At 49.4% G+C, this 26,235-nt stretch overlaps 1 protein-coding gene across 2 annotated transcripts in view; it reads right to left on the bottom strand.

Moving 5' to 3' along the window:
* Positions 1-24,013, bottom strand: part of KCNH5 (potassium voltage-gated channel subfamily H member 5) — a 257,699-nt gene extending 233,686 nt beyond the window's left edge. For both annotated transcript variants that reach the window (XM_077323911.1, XM_077323912.1), the window contains exons 1-2: positions 23,279-24,013; positions 594-717 (exon numbers count right to left, since the gene is read on the bottom strand). In XM_077323911.1, coding sequence (XP_077180026.1) covers positions 594-717; positions 23,279-23,351 — 197 coding nt within the window. In that variant the 5' untranslated portion in view covers positions 23,352-24,013. The remainder of the gene's footprint in view (positions 1-593; positions 718-23,278) is intronic.
* Between the last annotated feature and the right edge of the window lie 2,222 nt (positions 24,014-26,235).

Raw genomic sequence — 26,235 nt, 5'->3', positions numbered from 1 at the left:
GACCTTGGGCTTGCCATGGCACTGATAAAGCTGTTCTGACCGGGCAGTGATATCAGGGCTCTCTCAGCCTCACCCACCTCCCAGGGTGTCTGTTGTGGGGAGAGGAAAGGGAAGGCGACTGTAAGCCACTTTGAGCCTGCTTCGGGTAGGGAAAAGCGGCATATAAGAACCAACTCTTCTTCTTCTTCAGTAATATCAGGGCTCTCTCAGCCCCACCTCCCTCACAGGGGGTCTGTTGTGGGAAGAGGAATGCGAAGGCGACTGTAAGCCGCTTTGAGCCTCCTTCGGGTAGGGAAAAGCGGCATATAAGAACCAACTCTTCTTCAGTAATATCAGGGCTCTCTCAGCCTCAACCACCTCACAGGGTGTCTGTTGTGGAGAGAGGAAGGGAAGGCGAATGGAAGCCGCTTTGAGCCTCCTTTGGGTAGGGAAAAGCGGCATATAAGAACCAACTCTTCTTCTTCTTCTTCTTCTACTTGAAGGAGTCTCAAAGCGGAACAAGATAGTCGTCTTCCAAAATGCATCGAGAGGACATTTCCCAACAGAACCTCCAGAGCCCAAAGAAGTCTCTCTTCCTGGCAAAGCAAGCTTACCTGCAGGTGCTGCTCTTCTGCATGACGTCGGCTCGATGGTATCCAGAAAGTTTACAAAATCCGTCATTACTATAAACTACAGGCCAGTCCACAATTTGAGCGTTGCCCAGTAAGAAACTCGATTCTAAAGGAAAGAGAGACAAGATTTATTAATTTCTATTATTTAACCCTTCCTGGATTTCTGTACCGCCCTTCCGTGCAAATGAGCTGAGGACAATTTCCAGGGGGAAAAAACACAGTTAAAACACAGTAAGGATAACTGGGGAACATCGGAGAACACCAAGGTGTGCAACAGGGGTGAGGTGCATATTGAGCACTTATAAGATAACCATCTTCAAATACTTGAAGGTCTGTCCCAGAGAAGATGGAGCAGAGTCTTTTTCTGTTGCCCCAGAGGGTCGGATGAGAACCAATGGGATGAAATGAATTCAACAGAATTTTTGGCTAAACATCCCGAAGAAATTTCCTGACAGTTAGATCATCTTCTCAGTGGAACAGGCTTCCTTGGGAGGTGGTGGCTTCTCCATCTTTGGAGGTTTTTAAACAGAGGCTGGAGAGCCATCTGACGGAGAGACTGATTCTGTGAAGGCTCAAGGGGGTCTCAGGGGACAGTGGAAAAGCGAGAGGGATGTGTTTGTCCTTCATAGTGCAGGGGGTTGGACTACTTGACTACCCCAGGGGATCCCTTCCAACTCTATGATTCTAAATTCCTAGATTCTAAATCTAAACCTCCGGAAGAAGTTCCTGACAGTTAGAGCGGTTCCTCAGTGGAACAGGCTTCCTTGGGAGATGGTAGGTTCTCCTTTGGAAATTTTTAAACAGAGGTTATATAGTCATCTGATGGAGAGGCTGATTCTGAGAACTTAGGCAAATTGGGAGCGAGTGAGCAGGAAGGGATGTGCCAGTGTTTGTCTCTTGTGGCCCTTCCTTGCATAACCAGGGAATTGCTGATCACCACTGTGGGATGGTAGGTGAACTTCCTCCAGGCCAGGCTGGTTACTGGAGATTTTAGGGGGGAGGGGATCACCTGGGCATGAAATTGGAGTCACTGTGGGTAGGCAGTTGTGAATGTCCTGCATAGTGCAGGGGGTTGGGCTAGATGACCCTGGAGGTCCCTTTCAACTCTAAGGCTGGGATAGGAGCCAGCTTGGTATAGTGTTTAAGAGTAGCAGATTCGTATCTGGAGAGCCAGCTTGGATTCCTCTTCCACATGCAGCCAAGTGGGAGACCCTAGTTCTCCAGTTCTTTATGACCCACTTAGGAATGTGGAATATACTCCAAATACCGGTCCCTAACCTCTTCCTGTCTTATGGAAGAAGTTTACTTTGAATCTTGTTCAGTATGTCTGAATAAGAACCACTCAGAGGCTTAGTTTGTCTTGAGATGGTCCAGGGTAGGCAAACTGGCAGTTTTGCTGTCCTCTGCCTTCTTGTAATATGTCCTCTCTCATTCATACTAGTGAGAGAGAGCATTCACTTACAAATAAGAACCTCTCAGAGCCTAAGATTGCCTCAGGACGGTGCAGGGGAGGAAAGGATTATAACCCTGCCGACACCAGCTGGTTTTCTAGTTCAAAACCTGGATCATGCCTCTGGCTTTCAAAGCACACATTTCCCTTTTGAAATAGCAAGTCGAGAAGCCTGGCTTAAAAGACCAGAATGAAAGCAGAGTGGAGCTCAAAGGGTTAAACTCTGCTTCTCTGAAGCCCCTAGGCCAGGGGTAGTCAAACTGCGGCCCTCCAGATGTCCATGGACTACAATTCCCAGAAGCCCCCTGCCAGTGAATGCTCGTGGGAATTGTAGTCCATGGACATCTGGAGGGCCGCAGTTTGACTACCCCTGCACTAGACTAATTGAGGCCCCAGGAGCTGGCACTTTACAAATGGCCAGCGAGGCCGCGATCTCTGCATAACCCTCCTGATATTCTGGGTTTTTTTGCTCTATTTATTCATGGATTTCATGCAGTCCGGCCAGGGAAGGTTGGCATGCTATTTTTAAACACCTTTCCAGTGCTCGTTTTACATTTGCATCTCATCGTATACTGTATATGCAAATAGAGCAAGGGTGGCAATCCTAGTTATGCAAGCCTTGGTCTCAGAGGGTCCAGATCTTCGTTGGCCACCAGACAAGCAGCAACCAAGGCTGAGGCAGCAGGGAGAGGCAGGCCTGCTTTACAGCCAGCAGACAGTGGTAATAGCCCAGGGTCTGGTCTGGGCGTTTGGGGATTGTTTGCCTAGTGTGCAGCACCCAAACAGAGTGACCACTGGACTGGAAAACCTGTTATGATTTTAGAACCATAGAATCATAGAGTTGGAAGGGGCCATACAGGCCATCTAGTCCAACCCCCTGCTCAACGCAGGATCAGCCCAAAGCATCCTAAAGCATCCAAGAAAAGTGTGCATCCAACCTTTGCTTGAAGACTGCCAGTGAGGGGGAGCTCACCACCTCCTTAGGCAGCCTATTCCACTGCTGAACTACTCTGACTGTGAATTTCTTTTCCTGATATCTAGCCTATATCGTTGTACTTGAAGTTCAAACCCATTACTGCGTGTCCTCTCCTCTGCAGCCAACAAAAACAGCATCCTGCCCTCCTCCAAGTGACAACCTTTCAAATACTTAAAGAGGCCTGTCATGTCCCCTCTCAACCTCCTTTTCTCCAGGCTGAACATTCCCAAGTCCCTCAACCTATCTTCATAGGGCTTGGTCCCTTGGCCCCAGATCAGCTGCAGAAGAACAAAATGACACAGGGGGGTTATCCAGGAAGAGCCTGTGTCCTGAATAATAGAGATACATGAGATTAAATAACTTTCCATTGGAGGTATGTAAAGGTGATGCCCTTATGGGTCAAACCAATAACCTAAGATCTCCACCTTTTGCCCATCCCACCTGGACCACCCCCCTGGACCACCCATTGCCGATTTGCAAAGTCACCGGAAAGGCCCCAAAAGGCAATGTTCCGTTCCTCTCAGCCCTCCACCCAACTACAATGGTTTAATATCAACAATTCTAGTTGCTTTCACTGGCCTTGGAAATAGGCTGGCCTGGTACATAAACATCGACACTATTTCAAGAGATGGTTAAGTACATCCTCCTCACAAGGCCTTCTGATTAAGACATAGTTCCAGAAACAAATTTACAGAGCCAAGTTGCAAAGACAAAACATTACAGAACTTTACATTGTCACAATGCTTAACCATTATTATTATTATTATTATTATTATTATTATTATTATTATTATTATTATTAGATTTATATCCCGCCACTCCCTTGCGGCTCGTGGTGGGTAACAATATCACAAATCCCCATTAAAACCCCATAAAACAATAATAACATTGCCAATATTGCCGGCATGGCAAGAATGGCAGCTCAACTCCCCCCCTCCCTCCCACTACTAGCGGGTGGAGAGGAGGTCCTGATGATGTTTTGCTTCGGGTCCAGAACCCGAGTCCCCGGGGGGGCCTAGATCTATTATCAGCCCCGGCCTCAACCATAAACCTGGCGGAAGAGCTCCGTCTTGCAGGCCCTGCGGAATGTTGAAAGATCCCGCAGGGCCCACAGCTCTCCCGGGAGCTCATTCCACCAGGTCGGGGCCAGGACCGAAAAGGCCCTGGCCCTGGTCGAGGCCAGGCGTGCTTCCCTAGGGCCGGGGACTAATGAATGGGCACCTTAAGAAGTTACAGCATTTCATCATCATCATCATCATCATCATCATCATCATCATCATAGTATAATAAAAGTAAAAAGTTCAAGCCCTGCTCCATCAGTGGTGTGTGAGACAGAGAGGGTGGGGAAAAAGCAAGAGTTCAAAATTTTCCTCCTTATGTAAACAAAACTGCGGTTAGGTTGTTAGTGTTAGAAAACACAAGTTAGGGATTAGCAAGGTAAAAATCCAAATCCAAAATGATGCGGACTGATTCTGATTTGTAGAAGAGGAAGAGTTTGTTCTTATATGCCACTTTTTCTCTGAAGAGGTCCCAAAGCAGATTACAATTGCCATCCTTTTCCTCTCCCCACAACAGACACCCTGTGAGGGAGGGGAGGCTGACAGAGCTCTGAGAGAACTGGGAGTAGCCCAAAGTCACCTCATGGGTCTGACTCAACCATAGTCCCGGCAGAACATCTCCTTTCTTCCAGCCCTGTGAAACTGCTTAAGATCCCTCAGGGCTCTGATCTCACCAGGTAAGATGTTCCACAGGCACAGCAGAACAATTGTTTCTTTCAGGCTCTGTGGAACTGCTTAAGTCCAGCTTGGTGTAGTGGTTAAGAGTGGCAGCTTCTAATCTGGTGAGCCGGATTTGATTCCCTGCTTCTCCACATGAAGTTAGCTGGGTGACCGTGGGCTACTAACAGTCCTTATAGAGCTGTTCTCACAGAGCAGTTCTGTCACTGCTCACCTACCTCACAGGGTGTCTGTTGTGGAGAGAGGAAGAGAAGGTGTTGGTAAGCCGCTTTGAGACTCCCTCTGGTAAGTTCTTCTGAATTTACCAGGTCTGATTCTGCACTTACTTTGTTTATTCTGTTGTGGATCCTGCTGAATTCAGACCCATTTGAACTCGGGTCTTCCTCTATCCCCCCCCCCATTGAAACAGAAAAGTGTTCTGCACTCGACTGGGGAAGCTCGGAAGGGAGGAGGAGCCAAATGCAGCAGGAGCCTCTTTCTTTTCTTAAAAGTGGGGGGAGAGGATTAAAGACAGCAGAGGAGGGGGAAAATCCAAGAGGCAAATCTCTGCAGAGAGAAGTTAGGGCTTCCCCTTTAAGGGAAGCCTTGCAACCTGGGAACGAGGAAGACTTTGAACCAATCAGGGCTTTTCAACAACATTGGAGGCTCCAGGGAGCTACTTAGTTCATAACAAGCAGAGAGCTGCACCTTTACTCATGCTGATTTTTCAAATATTGAGGGATATATCCACTCCAGGGTATTGCAGGGGGAAGGTAGGGTCACTCCAGCTCAGTCCTGCTTTTTGAAGGACTGTTGCAGTGGGAAAATTTAGTTCGCCCAAAATCAAAATGGAAATCGCATTCAGTGTAGGCTCAATCGACCTGGGATTGAAATAAATGTTCCATGTAGATTCATACCAGGTTTGGGTATTCCACAGGCTTGGCAGAAAGACTGAATTTTTATGGCCCTGTGGAACTGCTTAGGGTCCCACAGGGCTCTGATCTCAGCAGGAAGGGTGTTCCACCAGTACAGGCCAGTGCCAAAAAGATGTTGGCCCTGACTGAGGCCACTTTAAAATACACCAGAGAGAAAAATGCAAGTATATCCAGGTAGACAGTGAGTCTCTATAGACATTATGACTTGGAGGGTTCGTTGTTTCTGTATCTCATCAGTAATCCATCTTCTATTGGTTAGCTGCCTGGATCTATTTCCACAGCCTGCATTTGCACCAGCTCCGACCTACACAGCCATTCCCGATGTTGCTATTACTGCTGAAGTGCCTTTGGCAGAACAGCTGGATGATGAATCTAAAAGGGCTGTCAAAAAACGCAGCTGAAGCCGCTTTATGCTGAATCAGCCCATACATCCATCAAGGTCAACCTTATCTACTTAGATTGACAGCAGCTCTACAAGGCCTTTCACCTCTCCTTCTACCTGATCCCTGGATCTGAAGATGATGGCAATTGAAGCTGAGAGGCTCTGCGTACCATAGAATCGTAGAATCATAGAGTTGGAAGGGACCTCCTGGGTCATCTAGTCCAACCCCCTGCACTATACAGGACACTCCCAACTCTCTCGCTCCTCCACTGTCACCTGCCACCCCTTGAACCTTCACAGAATCAGCCTCTCCATCAGATGGCTCTCCAGCCTCTGTTTAAGAATGATTCAACCTCTGCCTGTGACCATGGGTTCCCACTGGATCAGGATTGAGAGTCCCCTGGGCTGCTCAGCCATTGAGGACTCACACATGTCCCTGGATGACTCAGCTGGTGGAATTGTGGCCCCTGGCTTGGAATGACTCATGTCAAAAGCAGCCTGAAAAGGGAGAGTGTTATAATCATAGAATCATAGAATAACAGAGTTGGAATGGACCTCCTGGGTCATCTAGTCTAATCCCCTGCACTGTGCAGGACACTCCCAAGCCTATTGCTCATTCACTGTCACCTGTCATCCCCTTGAGCCTTCACAGAATCAGCCTCTCCGTCAGATGGCTCTCCAGCCTCTGTTTAAAAATTCCCAAAGATGGAGAACCCACCACCTCCCAAGGAAGCCTGTTCCACTGAGGAACCACTCTAACTGTCAGGAACTTCTTCCAGAGGTTTAGACGGAATCTTTTTGGAATTAATTTCATCCCATTAGTTCTAGTCCGTCCCTCTGGGACAAGCTGCAAGATCTCAAACTTCTGGTCTACCAAGGTCAATCTTGTCTCATACTGGCAGAAGGTCTCCATGGTCTGCAGTAGAAGACTTTCACTTCTACGTATACCTGATCTCTGTATCTGGAGACGATGAAACCTGAACCTGAGACTGCATCCGCAGTTCGAGAAGAAGAACACACTCTTTCTACATCACTCTTAGTTTTGTGCATATTGTCTGAGGAAGTGGGTTTGCACACGAAAACCTGTATCTTGAATCAAACTTCGTTGGTCTTAAAAGTTCCCCTGGACTCAAACTTTGTTTTGTAAACTTTTAGCATGTTTCCTGTCCGTAGTCCTCAAATTTCTCTCTTCAGGGGCAGCTGCTCCAACCCCTCAATCATTTTTAGGGTTGCCAAACTTTTTTAGCATTGAGAAACCCCTGAAGCATTCTTTAAGAAACTCCAGAAGTGGTGCAATGGTGTATAATATGGTTTGGAAGCAGAGCTGTGGAAATGCCTACCTGAGAGCCCTCCCCTTCCCACCCCATCATAGTAGTAGTAGTAGTAGTAGTAGTAGTAGTAGTAGTAGTAGTGGTAGTGGTAGTGGTAGTGGTAGTGGTAGTGGTAGTGGTAGTGGTAGTAGTGGTGGTAGTAGTAGTAGTAGTAGTAGTAGTAAGAAAAGAAGAAGAAGAAGAAGAAGAAGAAGAAGAAGAAGAAGAAGAATGAATGAATGAATGAATGAATGAATGAATGAATGAATGAATGAATGAATGAACGAACTCCCAACCATTCAGGAAACCCTTCCAGTGCCATCAAGAAACCCCAGGGTTTCACCAAACCCTGGAGGTCTCCTGGGATTACAGCTGATCTCCAGCAGATGGAGAGAATTTCCACTGGAGAAAAGAGTCACCTGGGAAGGTGATTCGCCTGCTGCCGTCCCCCCTCCCAAGTCCCCTCCTCCTTACGTTCCATCCCCAAAACCTCCAGGTCTTTCCCAACCCAGGGCTGGCAACCCTAATAATTTTGGTTGCCTTTTCCAGCCCCATTTCCAGCCCTGTATTTTTGTTTTTGAGAAAGGAAAGGCAGACAAATACCTGCTCTTTCCAGTACAGTCACCTCGGAGAGCTCTCTAAAGGCACCGCATTTCACTTGCAGTCTGTAAATCCCCAGCATGGAATCTGTCTCTTTCCCGCCACTGTTGCTGCAGCCTGAGTTGACAGTCTCATTGCGCTTCCCCCATGGCTGAACATCTCTCTTCCTGAAGACTGTCTTCCTGAAAAATGGTTCTCGTTTCTTTCAGGCCTACTGGAAGTTAGGCTCTTTTGCCCCGAGGTTTATGACTCTGGACTTCCGTACAACCAAACATGTTGCTCTTTTTCTTTGTTTGGGGAGATCATCTGTTCCACTTAATATTTCTGGTAAGGGCTAGGAGGAGGAGCTGATCTCACGGCTTAAGTGCCACTCAGGGTTTAATACCCACTCAGGGCAGCTGTCCTGAACCGGAGTACCGCCTCCTCCAACCAGCTTGCCTGTCTGTCCAGCAGCCAGCCAATCACCTTTTGTCTCCCACCCCTGACCTCCCCCTCCTTCTTCCACTTCCCTCCGAGGCTCGGAGGCTGCAGATCCCTGCTGTGTGAGAGCTGCCCCTGCTGGTGAGTTCCCTACCCGGGGGCCTCCAGCCTGCAGCATTTCCAGGTCCTGGTAGGAAGGGGGAGGCTGTTCACAGAGTTCTTCTACCACTATCCCCCCCCCCCAAAACTAGTGCCTGTTGTATTCCTGAATGCAACGGGCTTTTTCCCTAGTAGAATTATAGAGTTGGAAGAGACCTTCAGGGTCATCCAGTCCAACCCCCTGCAGAAAATAGACAGTTACCTGCCTTTCCTCCAGTGATCCCAATTCCATGTCCAAATGATGCCCCGCCCCGAGATTGGGTCTTATAAGCCACTTTTCTCTACCAGGAATCTCAAAGTGGCTTCCAATCACCTTCCCTTTCCTCTCCCTACAATTGACACCCTCTGAGGTAGGTGGGACTGAGAAAGCCCTGATATTACTGCTCAGTTAGAACAGATCAGGTCTGCGACTAGACTCAAAGAGTTGTTGTCAACGGTGTTTCATCAGACTGGAGAGAGGTGAGTAGCGGGGTACCTCAGGGCTCGGTGCTCGGCCCAGTACTTTTTAACATATTTATTAATGATCTAGATGAGGGGGTGGAGGGACTACTCATCAAGTTTGCAGATGACACCAAATTGGGAGGACTGGCAAATACTCCGGAAGATAGAGACAGAGTTCAACGAGATCTGAACAAAATGGAAAAATGGGCAAATGAGAACAAGATGCAATTTAATAAAGATAAGTGTAAAGTTCTGCATCTGGGTCAGAAAAATGAAAAGCATGCCTACTGGATGGGGGATACGCTTCTAGGTGACACTGTGTGTGAATGAGACCTTGGGGTACTTGTGGATTGTAAACTAAACATGAGCAGGCAGTGTGATGCAGCGGTTAAAAAGGCGAATGCCATTTTGGGCTGTATCAACAGGGGCATCACATCAAAATCACAAGATGTCATAGTCCCATTGTATACGGCACTGGTCAGACCACACCTGGAGTACTGTGTGCAGTTCTGGAGGCCTCCAAGAAGGACGTAGATAAAATTGAAAGGGTACAGAGGAGAGCGACGAAGATGATCTGGGGCCAAGGGACCGAGCCCTATAAAGATAGGTTGAGGGACTTGGGGATGTTCAGCCTGGAGAAAAGGAGGTTGAGAGGGGACACGATAGCCCTCTTTAAGTATTTGAAAGGTTGTCACTTGGAGGAGGGCAGGATGCTGTTTCTGTTGGCTGCAGAGGAGAGGACACGCAGTAATGGGTTTAAACTTCAAGTACAACGATATAGGCTTGATATCAGGGAAAAATATTTCACAGTCAGAGTAGTTCAGCAGTGAAATAGGCTGCCTAAGGAGGTGGTGAGCTCCCCCTCACTGGCAGTCTTCAAGCAAAGGTTGGATACACACTTTTCTTGGATGCTTTAGGATGCTTAGGGCTGATCCTGCGTAGAGCAGGGGGTTGGACTAGATGGCCTGTATGGCCCCTTCCAACTCTATGATTCTATGATTCTAAGTTCACTCAGCTGGCTGCACGTGGAAGAGCGGGGAATCAAACCTGGCTCGCCATATTAGAAGTCCACACTCCTAACCACTACACCATGCTGGCTCTTCCCCCCAAAAAACCCATGATCCCCAGCCAGTCTAGCCTGGAGGAAATTCTCCTCTTAACACTAAAGTGGCACTCGGCATTTCCCTGGACACACAAGGAAGGGCCACAAGAGACAAACTCTGGCACATCCCTTCCTGTCTAACTCCTTATGTGAATTCCAATAGTTGGTGACCCCTGAGATCCGCCATAGAAGAATGGGTTTTTAGCAGGATGTCTCCTGCCACAGAGGGAGACTTGGTGACCCTAGTGGGCATCGAGTTTGTGTGAATCCGCCTGTCCTATTTCTCGTAAGTAAAGCTCGGAGCACAGTAATCCAATATCAGTCAAGCCAATTGAATAACCCTGAAGGAAGCAAGGATCCTGAGGGCCTTCATCCTATGGCCCATCTCACATCAGGTTGCATTATGTCTGCGTACTCTGGATATTTTGGGACAGGGAGAAATCACATGGCATCTGCAGCTTCGTGCAGCCTCTCTGATATAAGGGCTTTTGGGAGAAATTCAATTTCAGTTTGAAGAAGAGCTGGGTTCTTTTTTAATACCCTGCTTTTCATTGCCCAAAGGAGTCCCAAAATGGCTTGCGTATAGTTTTCCCTTCCGCTCCGCACAACAGGCACCCTGTGAGATAGGTGAGGCTGAGAGAGCTCTAAGAGAACTGGGAGGAGCCCAAGGTCACCCAGCAGGCTTCATGGGTCTCAAAGTGGCTGACCATCGCCTTAACTTCCTCTCCCAACAACAGACACCCTGTGAGGGAGGTGAGGCTGAGAGAGCTCTGAGAGAACTGGGAATGCATCAAGGTCAAGAAGAAGAAGAAGAAGAAGAAGAAGAAGAAGAAGAAGAAGAAGAAGAAGAAGAAGAAGAGGAAGAAGAAGAAGAAGAATTGGTTTTTATACCCTGCTGTTCTCTACCCAAGGGAGTCTCAAAGGGGCTTATTATTATTATTACTATTACTACTACGACTACTACTACTACTACTACTACTACTACTATTAATTGTATTTGTAGCCTACCACTCCTGCAAAGGCTCGTGGTGGATAACAGTGACCATACAAGCCCCAATAAAATTCCCGTAAAACAGTTTAGAAACCCAAGGACTAAAATACAACCATCTATACATAACCACCACGATGCTCCGCGGCAAAAAGGCAACCAAATCCTAAGCAATAATAGACCCAGGTGTGGGCAGAGGGGTTGATCTTTACTCTTTAATCTGCCAAAAATAGCCCGATAGAGGGGGGGTCTAGACGGGAGTCTAAGACGGATGCTTACAATAACCTTCCCTTCCCCTCCCTACAACAGGCACCCTGTAAGGTAGGTGGGGCTGAGAGAGCTTTGACAGACCTGCTCGGTCCCAACAGTACTATGAGGGCTGTGTCTGGCCCAAGGTCACCCAGCTGGCTGCACGTGGAGGAGCAGGGGGTCAAACCCGGACCGCCAGATTAGAAGTCGCCATTCTTAACCACAATACCAAGCTGGCTTTCTAGCAAACCTCGTCACCCATGAGCACTGAACTTTGGCTAGCAGGATTCGAACACAAGATCTTCTGCATGCAAGCCAGAAGTTGTTCCACTGGGTTCCAGACCCTCCCCGAATGGCCTCTTCCATCCGGTGTCATTTGCATGATAACCCAAACGAAACCCATAGACTTGCTGATAGATGGCCACACTTTCAACACAATAACTGCAGCAGCTAATATTTTGCTATGCACTTAACTTGGGTACCTCTGAGAAGGAAAGCACATTCGTTCGTTCAAATGCACAATACCGAGAGCCAATGGAATTTTTTTTTTCAAAAGCCCAAAAGAAGAATGCCGCTTACATAATGAACGGAGAGCCAGAAAAGTGGAATCATTCCACAAGACGTGATAAGATAATTGCCCATGATGACTTCTTTAAGAAGATGGTTCAAGTAGAATTGGTTTGGTGGGCGAAGGGGTGAAAAACATCCTTTAATATTTATATGTAGGATGTTCTAGCGTAATTATTCATGTTTCACAGCTGTCCTTTGAAAGAAGTAAGAATGTGGGGAAGGGGGGGGGGGAAGAGCCAAGGAAAATAAAGGCTCAGTCAAGCTGCAAAGCAGGATAAGAGAATAAACCAACATTCAGTGGATTCTGAGTTCAAATCCTATCTCAGACACGAGCTTCATGGGTGTATTTTAATCTCCCCCTAAAGGTAAAGGTATCCCCTGTGCAAGCACCGAGTCATGTCTGACCCTTGGGGTGACGCCCTCCAGCGTTTTCATGGCAGACTCAATACGGGGTGGTTTGCCAGTGCCTTCCCCAGTCATTACCGTTTACCCCCCAGCAAGCTGGGTACTCATTTTACCGACCTCGGAAGGATGGAAGGCTGAGTCAACCTTGAGCCGGCTGCTGGGACTGAACTCCCAACCTCATGGGCAGAGCTTTCTGACTGCATGTCTGCTGCCTTACCACTCTGCGCCACAAGAGGCTCTAATCTCCCCCTAGGGCAGCCTTTATTAACTTTTTCACCATTTAGAAACACCTGAAACATTCTTCAGGCTTCAAGGAAACCCCCAAAATTGATGTGATTGTGCAGAATATGGTTGGGAAGCAGAGCTCTGGACACACCCAACTTTTGCTCCTCCCCTTCCCACCCCTCCAGGCCCATCATTGGCCATTTTGGAGGGGAAGGGTGGGTCCACATGACCACATATGGTTATACCACCCACTAAATGTTTAACAATGTTTTAAAATATATTTTAAAAATTATTAACTCCCCTCCAGTCAGAAAACCCTTCCAGGACCATCACAAAACCCTGGTTCAAAAAGCCTGCCTTCAGGAGACTGGGAAGGTGGGGAAATAGGGACGGCCTGCAAGCAATGGTCTGACAACACTACCGGTGGAAAACCAGAAGTGTTGTCAAGCCTCTCTAGGAATGGGCTGAAACTCTTTAGTAGGACCATAGAGCAATTCTGAAATGGGTGGTCAGCAGCTCAGCATGAGTCCACCTCTGGATCCAGACTGGGAGTCCTGTGGGCTGCTGATCCATTGAGAACTCACACCTGTTCCTGGATGACTCAGCTGGTGGAAACCTGGCACCTGGCTTGGAATGACTCCTGATTAAAGCAGCCTGAAAAGGGAGAGTGTTGTAATCATAGAATCATAGACTTGGAAGGTACTTGGAAGGTCATCTAGTCTAACCCCCTGTACTATGCAGGACACTCACAACCCTCTCGCTCATCCACTGTCACCTGCCACCCCCTTGAACCTTCGCAGGATCAGCCTTGCTTTAGGATGCTTAGGGCTGATCCTGCGTTGAGCAGGGGGTTGGACTAGATGGCCTGTATGGCCCCTTCCAACTCTATGATTCTATGATTCTATGATTCTCTTCATCAGATGGCTCTCCAGTCTCTGTTTCGAAATCTCCAAGGACGGAGAGCCCACCACCTCTCGAGGAAGCCTGTTCTCCTGTCAGAGACAGGTGGGGTTGCCAGCTCCAGGTGGGAAAGTACCTGGTGATTTGGGAGGGTGGAGCCTGAGGAAGGCAGAGCCTGGGGAGGGGAGGGGCCTCTGCTGAAATATGAATTCATCATGCCTTAAATTTTTCAGATCTTGCAGGCCCATCTTTCTGCTCTGCTCCAGGAAGAAGACTAAACGATTCACACAAGATTTATTTGTCTGCACCTCCCCAGGAAATTTCATTTGAGCCAAAAAGTAGATTGTTAGAGTGACTCTCAGGTTCACTGCCCTCTTGTACAAGAACTTCTGCTGATCATGTTTCCCTCATCCCCTCTTTTGTTTACAGATATTAGGGGACTGATGCTGTGATTCCTGCAAGGTCTAGCCGGGTAGCTCTAGCAGGGTATACGCCATGTTTTTAAATTATTTCTGTATTTATCTTAGTATTGATTTGCTCTGTTCTTATTTGATTCACAATCCCAGCAATCTATGGTTGAAGGGGCTGAAAATGAAATAAAGTTATGCTGCATTTTCTCCAGCTGAATTCTTCTCTGTCGCCTGGAGACCAAGTGTGATCCCAGCAGATCTTTGGCTACCACCTGGCGGTTCTAACGTGGCTAAAACTCTTTGAGGCAAGAAAAAAAATCCAAGGAAATATGCCCTTCTGTTTTATAAAAATGTAATCCACAAATCCTTCATTGTTCATGGCTGTATATAAATTGTTTCTTTTTTCCCGGGGTTTCTCAGTTCTGCCTCTTGTCCCACGTTGACGATCTCGCTCTTTTCCACTGCTCAAGAAAGACAAACGCTCTGTCTCGATCTACCCCACAAGGCTGTGGTGTGGTTGGTGACCCCCCACCGCGAGCCAAGTTGCTTACCCTGTCATGACCCCTGTGAAAGGGCCGTTCGACCTCCAATTGGGTCCCGACCCCCAGGCTGAGAACCACTGTTCTAAGCTGTACACAAAAGCAGTTCATCTATGCCAACCCCTTGCAGAATCAGGAGATTCACAGCTACCTGCCCATAATGTTGTGATGTGCTGTTTTAAGCCAATTCAGACCATTTTAATCATTTTAAGTTTACAAGTAACTGAAGTGCGCCATTAGGTTTTACTGAATGCATTTTGATGTGTGACATAAGCTAACCCGATCCCTCGGGAAGGGCACTATGAAAACTTAACAAATCAGATAAATAATAAATAAAAGCGGGATGACGTTCAGAATAACGGAAGGGAACGTTCCCTGCATCTTTCATTGCCTCAAAAGCTCCGACTCACATCTTGGCCGTCCCGCACCATTTGGCCGCAATTTGTTGTTGTTGTTCACCATCTGGAGGTTGGCAACCGCATATATACGGCTCCTACTCAGGCGTCCAGTCAATAAATGAGCAGAGACTCTAGCGAGGTCTGCAGCTCAGGCCACGCTCCCTCAACCACGGCTCTCCCTTGGCAGCTCTGGGAGCAGGAAGACGTCTTGTGCATTCCAGGAGCTTGGTCTGCTGTAGCCAATTATAGCCTGGAAGCCGGCTCTGGATGAGGGGTCCGGCTCTCCTCCAAGGGAGACCTCCAGGCCAGCTATTCTCCCTGCCTCATTTGTGCTGCCTTCTGCCGGTCCAAAAACCATGTCAACCACCTCCTATTAGCTTCTCAGCCCGTCCCAAGCCAGCTGCGGGTTCTTCCTGTCAAAATTACTCTGCAGTTTCAAGAATGGTAGACCAGGGGTAGTCAACCTGTGGTCCTCCAGATGTGCACAGACTACAATTCCCATGAGCCCCTGCCAGCGTACGCTGGCAGGGGCTCATGGGGATTGTAGTCCGTGCACATCTGGAGGGCCACAGGTTGACTACCCCTGCCATAGACAATACCCCGGGAAACTGAAAGCTGCCAACCTCCGGGGGGGTTGCTCAGATGAGAAAGAAAGTGGAACATCGCACTGCACCATTCGGATTTCTTCCTGTCCTGCTAGCAAACAGGCAGAAGACTTGCCCTAGCTCGAGAAAAGCTTTCAGGGAATAATTTGTTCCTTGACGAGTATTCCGTTCGTAATAGCTCCCAAAAGGAACTACAGTCCTCGTGCAAATAATTCTGTCCTTAAAACAAATAACAGTTAAATGCTAAACCGATATGGGGATCGTTAGAGCCTACTTAAAGGGAAAGTAGGCCCTGGCCATGATCTGCAGCCACATTTCTCCAGCTCAAAGCAGGATCAGGCTGAAGCATCCAGGAAAAGGATCTGTCCAGCCGCTGCTTGAAGACCACCAGTGAGGGGGAGCTCCCCACCTCCTTAGGCAGCCCCTTCCACTGCTGAACTAGACTCCTAGAATCCTAGAGTGGGAAAGGGCTATGAAGACCATCTAGTCCCAGAAGGATCTGCCTAGCCGCTGCTTGAAGACGGCCAGGGAGAGGGAGCTCCCCACCTCCTTAGGCAGCCCCTTCCACAGCTGAACTACTTACATTTGCCTCCCCTTTCCTCTCCCCACAACAGACACCCTGTGGGGTGGGTGAGGCTGAGAGAGCCCTGATATTCCTCCTCGGTCAGAACAGTTTTATCAGCGCCGTGGGGAGCCCAAGGTCACCCAGCTGGCTGCATGTGGGGAGAGTGGGGAATCAAAGCCGGCTTGCCAGATTAGAAGTCGGCACTCCTAACCACTACACCAAACTGCCTCTCAATGATAGTGGGAAGTGCTATCAAAACTCAGCCAACTAAAAGTAACTTTGTAGGGTTTTCAGGGCAAGAGACATTCAGTGGTGGTCCACTGTTGCCTGCCTCTACTTCCTTGGTGGTCTCCCATCCATGTGCTAACCAGGCCTGACCCTGCTTAGCTTCTGAGATCTGTCAAGATAAGGCCAGCCTGAGCCACTCAGGTCAGGGCTTGAGATATGTGAAGTACAGTCAGATGGACCTTTTTTCCTAGACTGAACCTAGCTCTTTCTTTCTGGCTCAGTAGGCTGTAACTTTTTATAAGCCACCTCAACAATGTATTTCCTGCTGTATATTATGAAATTCTGAGTACAGTCACCTCTTCTCCACCCATCACAATAGACAGAAATATCAGGCACAGAAGGCTTGGGGGAAATGCTGACCACTTGCTTTTGGAATAAATGTTTTTATCCCACTGCAATGGACCCATCCTTTTCCCTCCCTCAGAGGCAAGATTTCTCTTTCCCTTTATTGACTGAGCTGCCCTAGTAATGTGTTTTCTTCTTTGCTGGAGAACTCTGGCTGTCCCACCCTGACACAGTGTGATATTTTTGGCTGTTGGCTCAGCCCAGTAACCCGAGGGAAGGATCAAGAGCTTGTTTTAACTGAAACAACTTAATTGGCACTCGAGGCATGTTAAAGTTCAAAAATAACAAAATATTTTATTTAACGTAGAGGGGAAAGGTCGGGTGAAATTGGGGCTTGAGATTTCTGAGGTAAAACCAGCATATACACAGAGTTCAGTTCTTATGTTTCCAGCTAATGAGAGATTCTTAAGCTTTTTACAGTGACTTAAATCTTTATGTTGAGAGCCTTTTGTTCCAGAGTTTTCCCCAAACACTCCAGCATACTTTCTTTGAGCATTCTCTGACTTCTTTGGTTTCCAAAAATCTGGGACACTTTTTCCAGTACCCATATCCCTTCTCTTGAAACACCAGTACTCATCTTGAATTTTTGATTGACTCTTAAGGTCTCTAAAGGCAATTTCTAACCATGCCAGACAAAAGATCTCCGCTCTATTCAGAGCTATCACCCTGTTTAGATTGGGTAAGGAAATTCCTTCTCACTCTAGATCTGTCCTCTAACCTTGACCTGAACGGGGATCTCTGTCTAACTAGCCACTCATCCTTGCCAACTTTCCCCAGTTCTCCTGTCTGTGTTAAACTGCTCTCATTCAGAACTAAATTAGAAAACTTCTGTACTCAGCTAGGACTGAAATCAGACACATTTCTCCTCAGCATCCACTTCAAAGGTTTTTCTATGCTCAGCTGATGCTAAGCAATCAGATCTTTTGGAACAGCCTGTCACTCAAGACTCTCTGGATCTGGGAAGAATTAAGCCTTCACAGTCCTTTCTCTCTTTACACAGCACTTCTAAGCTATTTTACTATGCAGTCCAGCATACCCACTCATCCTCCAAAGAGCTCAAAGCGCTCCTCTCCTTAATTTTATCTGCACAACAGCCATGTAAGGTAGCTTGGCTCGGAGGATGTAGCGGTGCATGATGGGAGAGCATCGGCTTTGCATCTAGACCATCCCACATTCAATCCCCATTATCTCTAGGAAAAAGGATCGAGCAAGAAGTGATATGAAGGATCTCCATTGAAGAACCTGCTTATCGAGAATAACTAGCCAAAGATTAACCACCAAGCTATGTGACTGAGTGAGGATTTGAACTCAGGTCTTCCCATTCACAGCTCAGAAACCTAACCACTACACCATACCTTCTATCTCATCTTGGGGGAGGGACTGTGGCTCCGGAGGGACTGTGGCTCAGTAGTAGGGCCTCTGCTTTGGAAGCAGAAGGCTGCAGGTTCAATCCCCAGCATTTCCACTTAGTTCATCTCCAATGCTTAACTGGATGTTTCTGAGCACAACGATCATCTCCAAATCATTGGGGACTTCAAGGTTTTTTGCAGGAGTTCCATCTCCCAAAACATTATTGATTAGGATTTGGATTTCACTACGTTTATCAATATTTTCTCTGTGCAGCTAGCCCTGGAAGCAAGAATGCATTTGTATAGGAAAACCCAATGACTGGACACAGACAGACAGACACCAACTCTCCCTAGAAGCTAAAAGAACTTGGCCACAGGATGAGAAGATAAAAGTCAGCGGGGAAAAAGAATCATCGAAGGAAAAGCGGAAGACTGCAGGACAAGAGGAAGACCCAAAAGCAGATGGTCAGACTCCATCAAGGGAGCCATGGCCTTCTGTTTGCAAGACCGGAGCAAGGATATCAATGAGAGGGCATTTTTGCCATAAATTAACAGGGTTCACCATAAGTCAGAAGGGACTTGACAGCACTTACCACGTATGGAAATCAAAGCAAGCCTGAACACTCCGTAGAAGCTAAAATGATTAAACCAAAGATATTGTACTTGGACTTGAGGAGCCCCTGGAATTACAGTTTATCTTCAGACTAAAGAGATGAGCTCCTCTGGAGAAAGCATCTGCTTTGGAGCATTGTATGCCACAGAGGTCCCTCCACACCCCAATTCTCCCCCCAAAGTTTTCAGGGATTTCCTATCCCAGAGCTCCAGGCTATAAACCTCACTTTCCCTGGAGAAAATGGCTGCTTTGGAAGGTGGACACCATCACATGACACTCCACTGAGGCTCTTCCTCGCTCCAAATCCCACCCCCTCCTAGCTCCACCCCCAAGGTCTCTAGGCATTTCCCAAGCCAGAGCAAGTAATCCTACGTGGACCACATTATGAGACTCACTGGGAAAAGAAAATAACGCAATGAAAAGTTTGAGGTAGCAGGAAAAGGAAGGCTCACTGGCAGTCTTCAAAACAAAGGTGGGATACACACTTTTCTTGGATGCTTTAGGATGCTTTGGGCTGATCCTGCGTTGAGCAGGGGGTTGGACTAGATGGCCTGTATGGCCCCTTCCAACTCTATGATTCTATGGCCTGTGATTCCAACTCTATGATTCTATGATTCTATGGCCTGTATGGCCCCTTCCAACTCTATGATTCTATGATTCTATGATTCTATGGCCTGTATGGCCCCTTCCAACTCTATGATTCTATGATTCTATGGCCTGTATGGCCCCTTCCAACTCTATGATTCTATGATTCAACATGAGAGAGATTGACTCAATCAAGGCAGCTATGGTCCTTAGTCTGCAAGAACCTGATCCGGGCTGTTCTCGTGGCCTCACTTCAAAAGGGATGCGAACAAAATGGAGAGGGGGCAGAGGAGAGCGACCAGGATAATCCAGGGCCTGGAAACCAAGCCCTGGGAGGAAATGCTGAGGGACTGGAGAAGAGGAGGTCGAGAGGGGACAGGATGGTTCTCTTGAAGGATTTGAAAAGTTGTCATTTGGAGGAGGGCAGGGCAAGGTTCCTGTTGGCAGTGGAGAATAGGACCCACAGTAATGGCTTTAAACTACGTGTAGAGCAGTACCAGATAGATAACAGGACTGGGGAATGTTTTCATAGTCTGAGTAGTTCAGCAGTGGAAGGGGCTGCCTAAGGAGGTGGGGAGCTCCCCCTCACTGGGGGTCTTCAAGCAGCATCTGAGCATATACTTCTCCTGGATGCTTCAGGCTGATCCTGCCTTGAGCAGGGGGTGGGACTGGATGGCCTGGATGGCCCCTTCCCACTCTAGGATTCTAGGAGTCTAGATCAGCAGGGGCTCATGGTAGTCTATGGACCTCTAGAGCGCCACCTGCACTAGTGGCCTTAGAGAGGCTGAAATGGGATCGCAAGAAAGAATAACAGCCTGGTAAAGATGCCTCAGTCCAGGGAACCAGCAAAGTGTACAAGTGCAGCGACTTCCACCTTCTGCCAAAGCCACCCTCTTAAGCTCTCTGGTTCCTGCGAGTCCTTTGAGCCAGCATTTTGTCATGTATATCTTACAATCTACACTCATCTCTCTCTTAAGGAATAACCTAAAACAATTTACAATTTCTCGAAGACACCAGGAACAAATAACACTGCAGAATGCTGCTCACCATTTTGAAAGGTTTTTTTCCTAGACTGGAAAGAGATCTAGAGCAGGTGTAATCAACCTGTGGTCCTCCAGATGTCCATGGACTACAATTCCCATGAGCCCCTGTCAGAAAACGCTGACAGGGGCTCATGGGAATTGTAGTCCATGGACATCTGGAGGACCCCAGGTTGACTACCCCTGATCTAAAGAAAGAAACGAAGAATATTCTTTCTTTCTTTCTTTCTTTCTTTCTTTCTTTCTTTCTTTCTTTCTTCCTTCCTTCCTTCCTTCCTTCCTTCCTTCCTTCCTCACTCTCTCTCTCTCCTCATCTTTCTTTCTTTCTTTCTTTCTTTCTTTCTTTCTTTCTTTCTTTCTTTCTTTCTTTCTTTCTTTCTTTCTTTCTTCAGACTCCTCTCAATGGCTCTCAACATTCTGCATCACCTGGAGGATGCTCAGTCCTCATCAGGCCTGGCTCGTTGGAACCCCCCAACCCCACCCCCTTTATTCAGGCTCATTGACAAAGTCTTCCCTTTTTTATTCGGCCAAATCCACCAACTGTATAGGAACTCCTGCCTGATCTGTCGGTGGCTTGCATGGGAATGCTCGGCCCTTTGAAGGGGCAATACACTGTTCTACTCAGACCTGAGAAAGGCTTGGGTTCAAATCCTTGCTCAGTGAAAAAGTTTTGTGTTGTCAAGTTTCTCTCTCGCTTCTCCCCCTTCCAGCCTCGAGTACCCCCAAAGGATAAAAGGAAAGAGAAGGGCACTCCGGCTCCAGCTCCAGGGAAGAGCAGAGCACTCCGGAGATACACCGATAAAGATTGAAGTGCGCTGTTTAAGAAATTAGTTCCCGGGGACGACAGCGGCTGACTTGCTCTGAGAGCACAAAGACATAACGGAGCCGCTAGATTAAATCCTCTCTGCACCACAGTTGCCAAAGACCCGAGGAAATGGACAAAGCCTCAGTAATAAATTAGAAATGGTGAGGAAGGGGCTTAGATAGCGTACCTGCAAGGTCAGGTGGCAGATATTATCTGAAGGCGTCAATTCGCAAGGGACGTGTCCGTTAGGCTTCTGCCCCAAGTAACGTCTAGGTGAGCCCCTCCCTCACGCACGATGTAATGGGCTGCCCCCTCTATGATGAACCAAGAGGCAAGTTTATTAAAAGAATACTCCTTACCACCTCAGGCCTCTCAAAAACGGAATGTATGATTTTTCGACTGTCTGATATCGATGCCTACGTTACTGTTGTCTCTCACTGCTAGGAAAATTAGGTCCAAATTGTGCAATCAGGAATAAAACCCTAATCATTACGGTTCCTTTTTCTCTGTGTAACTTTATATCACCATAGAATCATGGAATCATTGAATAATAGTGTTGGACCTCCAATAATAGAGTTGGAAGGGACCTCGTGGGTCATCTAGTCCAACCCCCTGCTCCATGCAGGATACTCCCAACCCTATCCACTGTCACCTGCCACCCCCTTGAACCTTCACAGAATCAGCCTCTCCCTAAGATGGCTATCCAGCCTCTGTTTAGAAATCTCCAGAGATGGAGAACCCACCACCTTCCCAGGAAGCCTGTTCCACTGAGAAACCACTCTGACTGTCAGGAACTTCTTCCAGATGTTTAAATGGAATTTCTTTTGATTTAATTTCTTCCCATTCATTCTGGTCTATCCCTCTGGGGCAAGAGAGAACAATTCTGCTCCATCCTCCATATGGCACCATGTAGAAACTCAATTGATAACTTTTAAACTCCTTGTGATCTTCTCAGTTTTATGTCTTAATTTTAACTGATTTTTTTATATAACAGTCAATAAGTTTGAAATGGCCAGTGGCCAACTAATAAGCTGAACCTGACTCCCTCCCTCATGCAGGGCTTGGCTTTGAAAAGGCTGATAATGAAAGTGCTTTTTTGGGGGAGGGGGCATTTCTGTCCATCTACATTTTCCAGTAGGGGCAATTTCCACTCACCGGGAGAGTGTGTGCGTTTCTGTGTTTGCTACGTCCACTTCGGAACACCCCCCCTCCCCTCAATCTCTTCTCAAAGCATAGGCCTCCCCGCGTATTATTTCTCGCGTGGCTTGTAGAAGGTAGCCAGGAGATGCGAGGATTGTCCAGCAGCCAAGCAAGGGACGTCTGGAGGGGGGTTGGCCTTGCTGTCTCGGCGTCATGACCCCTGGTGTTCCCTGGAGGAACTACCACCCAAATCACTGGAGGTCTCCCGTCCAAATACCAGCCTGATTCAGCCCTGTTTAGCTTCCGAGATCGGAGGGGATGGGCCTTGTCTAGGCTATCCAGGTCAGGGTGGCCTCCCCAGTATTTCAGAGGAACCCTTTCCTGTCAGCCAGATAGCTCGAGTTGGCCTGTTTTAACATGTCCTTTGAAAGGAGCACAGAGGGAGAAGTTAAAGTTGCTCAGCCAGCAAGAGGAAGCTTTCTTTCCCTCGGGCCTTTTAACCAGCCTCCCCGGCGTCTACAAGACAGAATTGCCTGGAGCCTTCGTCAGGCCTTTGACGGACAAGCAGAAAGGAGGGGGGTTGTGTACATATCACAATTTTCCTTGCCACCAGACGACACACACCTGGATTTCAGGGTGGGAGACTGGGAAAACCTCTCACAGGTGATGCTCATTGCTACACAAGAGGAGGGAAAGGACATGCCCATAGGGCCACCTCTCTCCGATCCCTTCCCCGCCCCCGCCCCCCCACAAACACTGTTCCTTTTAGATTGTAGGCTTCTTGGGAGCAGAGACCTGTCTCTTTTTTTGGGGGGTGGAGGCACACAGATTATGCGAAGATGACCATGCAGGGCACATTTCCCAACACTAACGAGATCGTCATTCCTTCTGTTGATCTCTTGAAGGGCCGGTCAGTTGGTTAAGACACTTCTCACCCACTTATTCCCCCAGCAACTCCTGCTCCAAGATCTCGCCCCCCCCCTCCCCGGCCCCACAGGAAAAAGCACTTTTCTGACTTCAGAGACACCCGGAGGGAACGTGTGTGGGGTGGGGGGTGGGGGGCTGCCAACTTTAGGACAGTTTAACCCTTCGTTTTCGGGAACCCACCGGGCCACAGCGGGAGGAAGGCGCAGGGGGAGGCGGGGATTCTGGGCTTACCACTGGAGCGCCGGACAATGTTCTCCAAAAACGTGTTCTGTGGTGCCACCAGCCCTCGCTTGCCCCCCGGCATCCTGCGCCTGCAGAGCCGGGCTCTGGAGCCAAGGGGTGGCTGGGAGGGGCTCGGAAGGTGTCTTGCGCCCAGTGCCGTGGAGTAGCTGAGGGAAGGTGGACGAGGCAGTTCATGGTAGTAGCGCGCCGGCGGCTGGTGGAGCCCAGACTGTGGCAGCACCGCGTTCGCCGCTCGGGAACTGCAGCCGGCCAGGGGATTGCGCCTGCGCGCCTGCCCGGCTCTTGCTGCTGCTGCTGCTGCTGCTGCTGCCGCTGCCGCCACCGCCGCGGGCGGGCAACATGACCACGCTCCGCTCCGAGCCGCCCCCAACCCTCCGCCCCCCGCCCCGGGCCGGCTGCCACCCGGGCGGACAGCTGGTGGGTGCCTTCTGGCTGCGCTCCCGAGCGCAAAGCCCCGAGAAGAGGGAGCCGAAGAGACGCGCGGCGGCGGCGGCGTCGAGGGCTGGCGGGTCTCCTCGGAGTCTTCTTCCTGGGGGAAAGTAGCCGCGAAGGGAGCGATCCCCGCGTCTCCAAGCCGGCCCCCGCGTCCGTCTGGGCCAGGCGAGAGGAGCCCGCCGGCGGCGCGTTCAGCACTCCGGACAGCGAAAGTCCCCGATCGCGCCTTTCAGCACCCTGGACAGCGGAGCTCGCCGGCCGCGCTTTCAGCACCTTGGACAGTTCCCCGCGCTGCCGCCTATGGCTTCGAAGCCGAATCCGGCCGGCGGCCCCTCCCCATCTCCCCCCCCCCCCCTATTGAAATCCAGGCAAGGGAGGCGGGTGCGGCCGGGCTGCGGAAGGAGGCGACGAAGAAAACTTGAGTCCGCGCGGCGCCCCAAGCAAGAGGGAGGGCGCTCAAGGGACCCGATCCCCCGACGGTCAGGACAGAGCGATGACGGCCCCGCCGGTCTCAAGAGTTCTCCGTCGGGGAGGTCCTGCGAAGCGGGAGAGCGCCCGCCGCCCGGGCTTGCTTCCGGCACAAGACCGAGGCGTTTGTTTCGGGGCGGGGGAAGGGGGGGAAGGGGGAAGAGGGGGGAGAGATCGGAGAGGCGAAGGGAGGCGGGGAGCCGGCGAGAGGGTGGCAATTGGTTTGGCACGGAGGTTAGAGGAGGAGAAGGGGAGGAGAGGGAAGGGACAACTTTGCCGGCTGCCTCTGGGGAGGGAGGGAGGGAGGGAGGGAGAGACCGCCGGCGATCGCAGTTTTCCCACCCGCCTCCGGTGGAGACGCGAGGATTTCCCACGCCTCCGGATTCCACGGACTCGCCCCTCCCCTGTTGGCCCCTCCCTCTGGCTCGTTGGAACCTCCATGTTCGAAGGCAGTGTATCGCCGGATGGCAGTGACTGGGAACGAGGGAAGAGGACGAATCCAATGACCTCGGGTGTGGGGAAGGAGATGCTCAAAGGCATGGAGTCTCTGTGTGATCCTGCGGGGCTCTTCGCGCCCTGAGAGATGAGGCATGGGAGCATAGCGTCCGAAGGCCAGCTAGTCCACCCCCCTCCCCTCCCTCAGTGCAGGGTCAGCCTCAAGCATCCAGGCGAGTCCTGGCTCTCTCTTTTCGGGCAGACTGCTTTTGGAGCAGCGTCCTTGGGGGAAGTTTTAACCCTTCAGAAGACGATCCTGCGGCTCATTACTCAGAAGTAAGTCTTGCTCTTTGAGGGCACTCACCCACGGGACTTGTGCATAGGATGAGCGCTTGGACAGTTTCATGTTGTGACGTTAGGCTCCCACCCGACGTCCTTCAGCATCTACAGTCCCCTTCATGCGCCAGCTCTGGATATTCCATGGAAGCCCTGGCAAGCTGAGAGCTATTCCAAAGGGAGCGCTGATGCTTGGAAGCTCATTCCCCTGGACATCTTGCTGGTCTCTGAGCTGCCACTGGACCAGTCGAATCGAACTGTTCTAGAGCCAGAATATCTTCTTTATGGCATGGTGTAGTGGTTAAGAGTGGTGGACTCTAATCTGGAGAGCCGTTTGATCCCCTGATCATGCAGCCAGCTGGGTGACTTTTGCCAGTCACAGTTCTCTTAGAGCTGTTTTCACAGAGCAGTTCTCCCAGGGCTCACGTACTCCCACCGACCTCCCAGGGTGTCCATTGTGGGGAGAAGGAAAAGGTGTTTGTAAGCTGCTTTAGTTCTCCTTTGGGTAGTGAAAATCTAGGTATAAAACCCAGCTCTTCTTAGCACCTGGGAGGAACTGTACAGTTAGCATTTAGAACCCGACAGTTCTCTTAGAGCTCTCTCAACCCGACTGACACCCCCCCCCGGGTGGGTGTCTGTTTTGGGGAGAGGAAGGGAAGGCGATTGTGAGCCGCTTTGAGACTACTTTGGGTAGAGAAAAGCAGCATATAAGAACCAACTCTTCTTCTTAGCACTGGGGATGAAAATGACCAGGCAACTGTGCAGGGAGTGATTAGGACCTGACAGTTCTCTGGGAGCTCTCTCAGCCCCACCTACCTCACAGAGTGTCTGCTGTGGGGAGAAGAAAAGAAAAGTGTTTGGAAGCAATTTTGGGACTCCTTTGGGTACTGAAATGCAGGGTACAAAAAATGAACTCTACTTCTTAGCCCTGGAGAGGAAAATAACTGGGCAGCTGTGTGGGGAGTGATGAGGATGTGTTTCAGTTCACCTCAGGTACCATTCACATCACTGAGTTCTAGGTGGGCAGCCATATTGCTCTGTCCAATGAGACCTCCAAGGTACAGCTCCAGAGTCCAGCTCCCTTGGTCAGGTGACTGGTTTGAGTCTCAAAACCTTATACCCCGACAGTCCTAGAATCCTAGAGTTGGAAGGTGCCATAAAGGCAATAGAGGCTCAGCAGGATCAGCCTCAAGCATCCAGGAGAAGGATCTGTCCAGCCGCTGCTTGAAGACCGCCAGTGAGGGGGAGCTCCCCACCTCCTTAGGCAGCCC

This window comes from Paroedura picta, chromosome 2 (assembly GCF_049243985.1).
Source record: "Paroedura picta isolate Pp20150507F chromosome 2, Ppicta_v3.0, whole genome shotgun sequence".
NCBI classification, from domain to species: domain Eukaryota; kingdom Metazoa; phylum Chordata; class Lepidosauria; order Squamata; family Gekkonidae; genus Paroedura; species Paroedura picta.
Note: the sequence above shows the minus strand (reverse complement) of the source record. Positions and strands in the feature narration are given on the sequence as shown.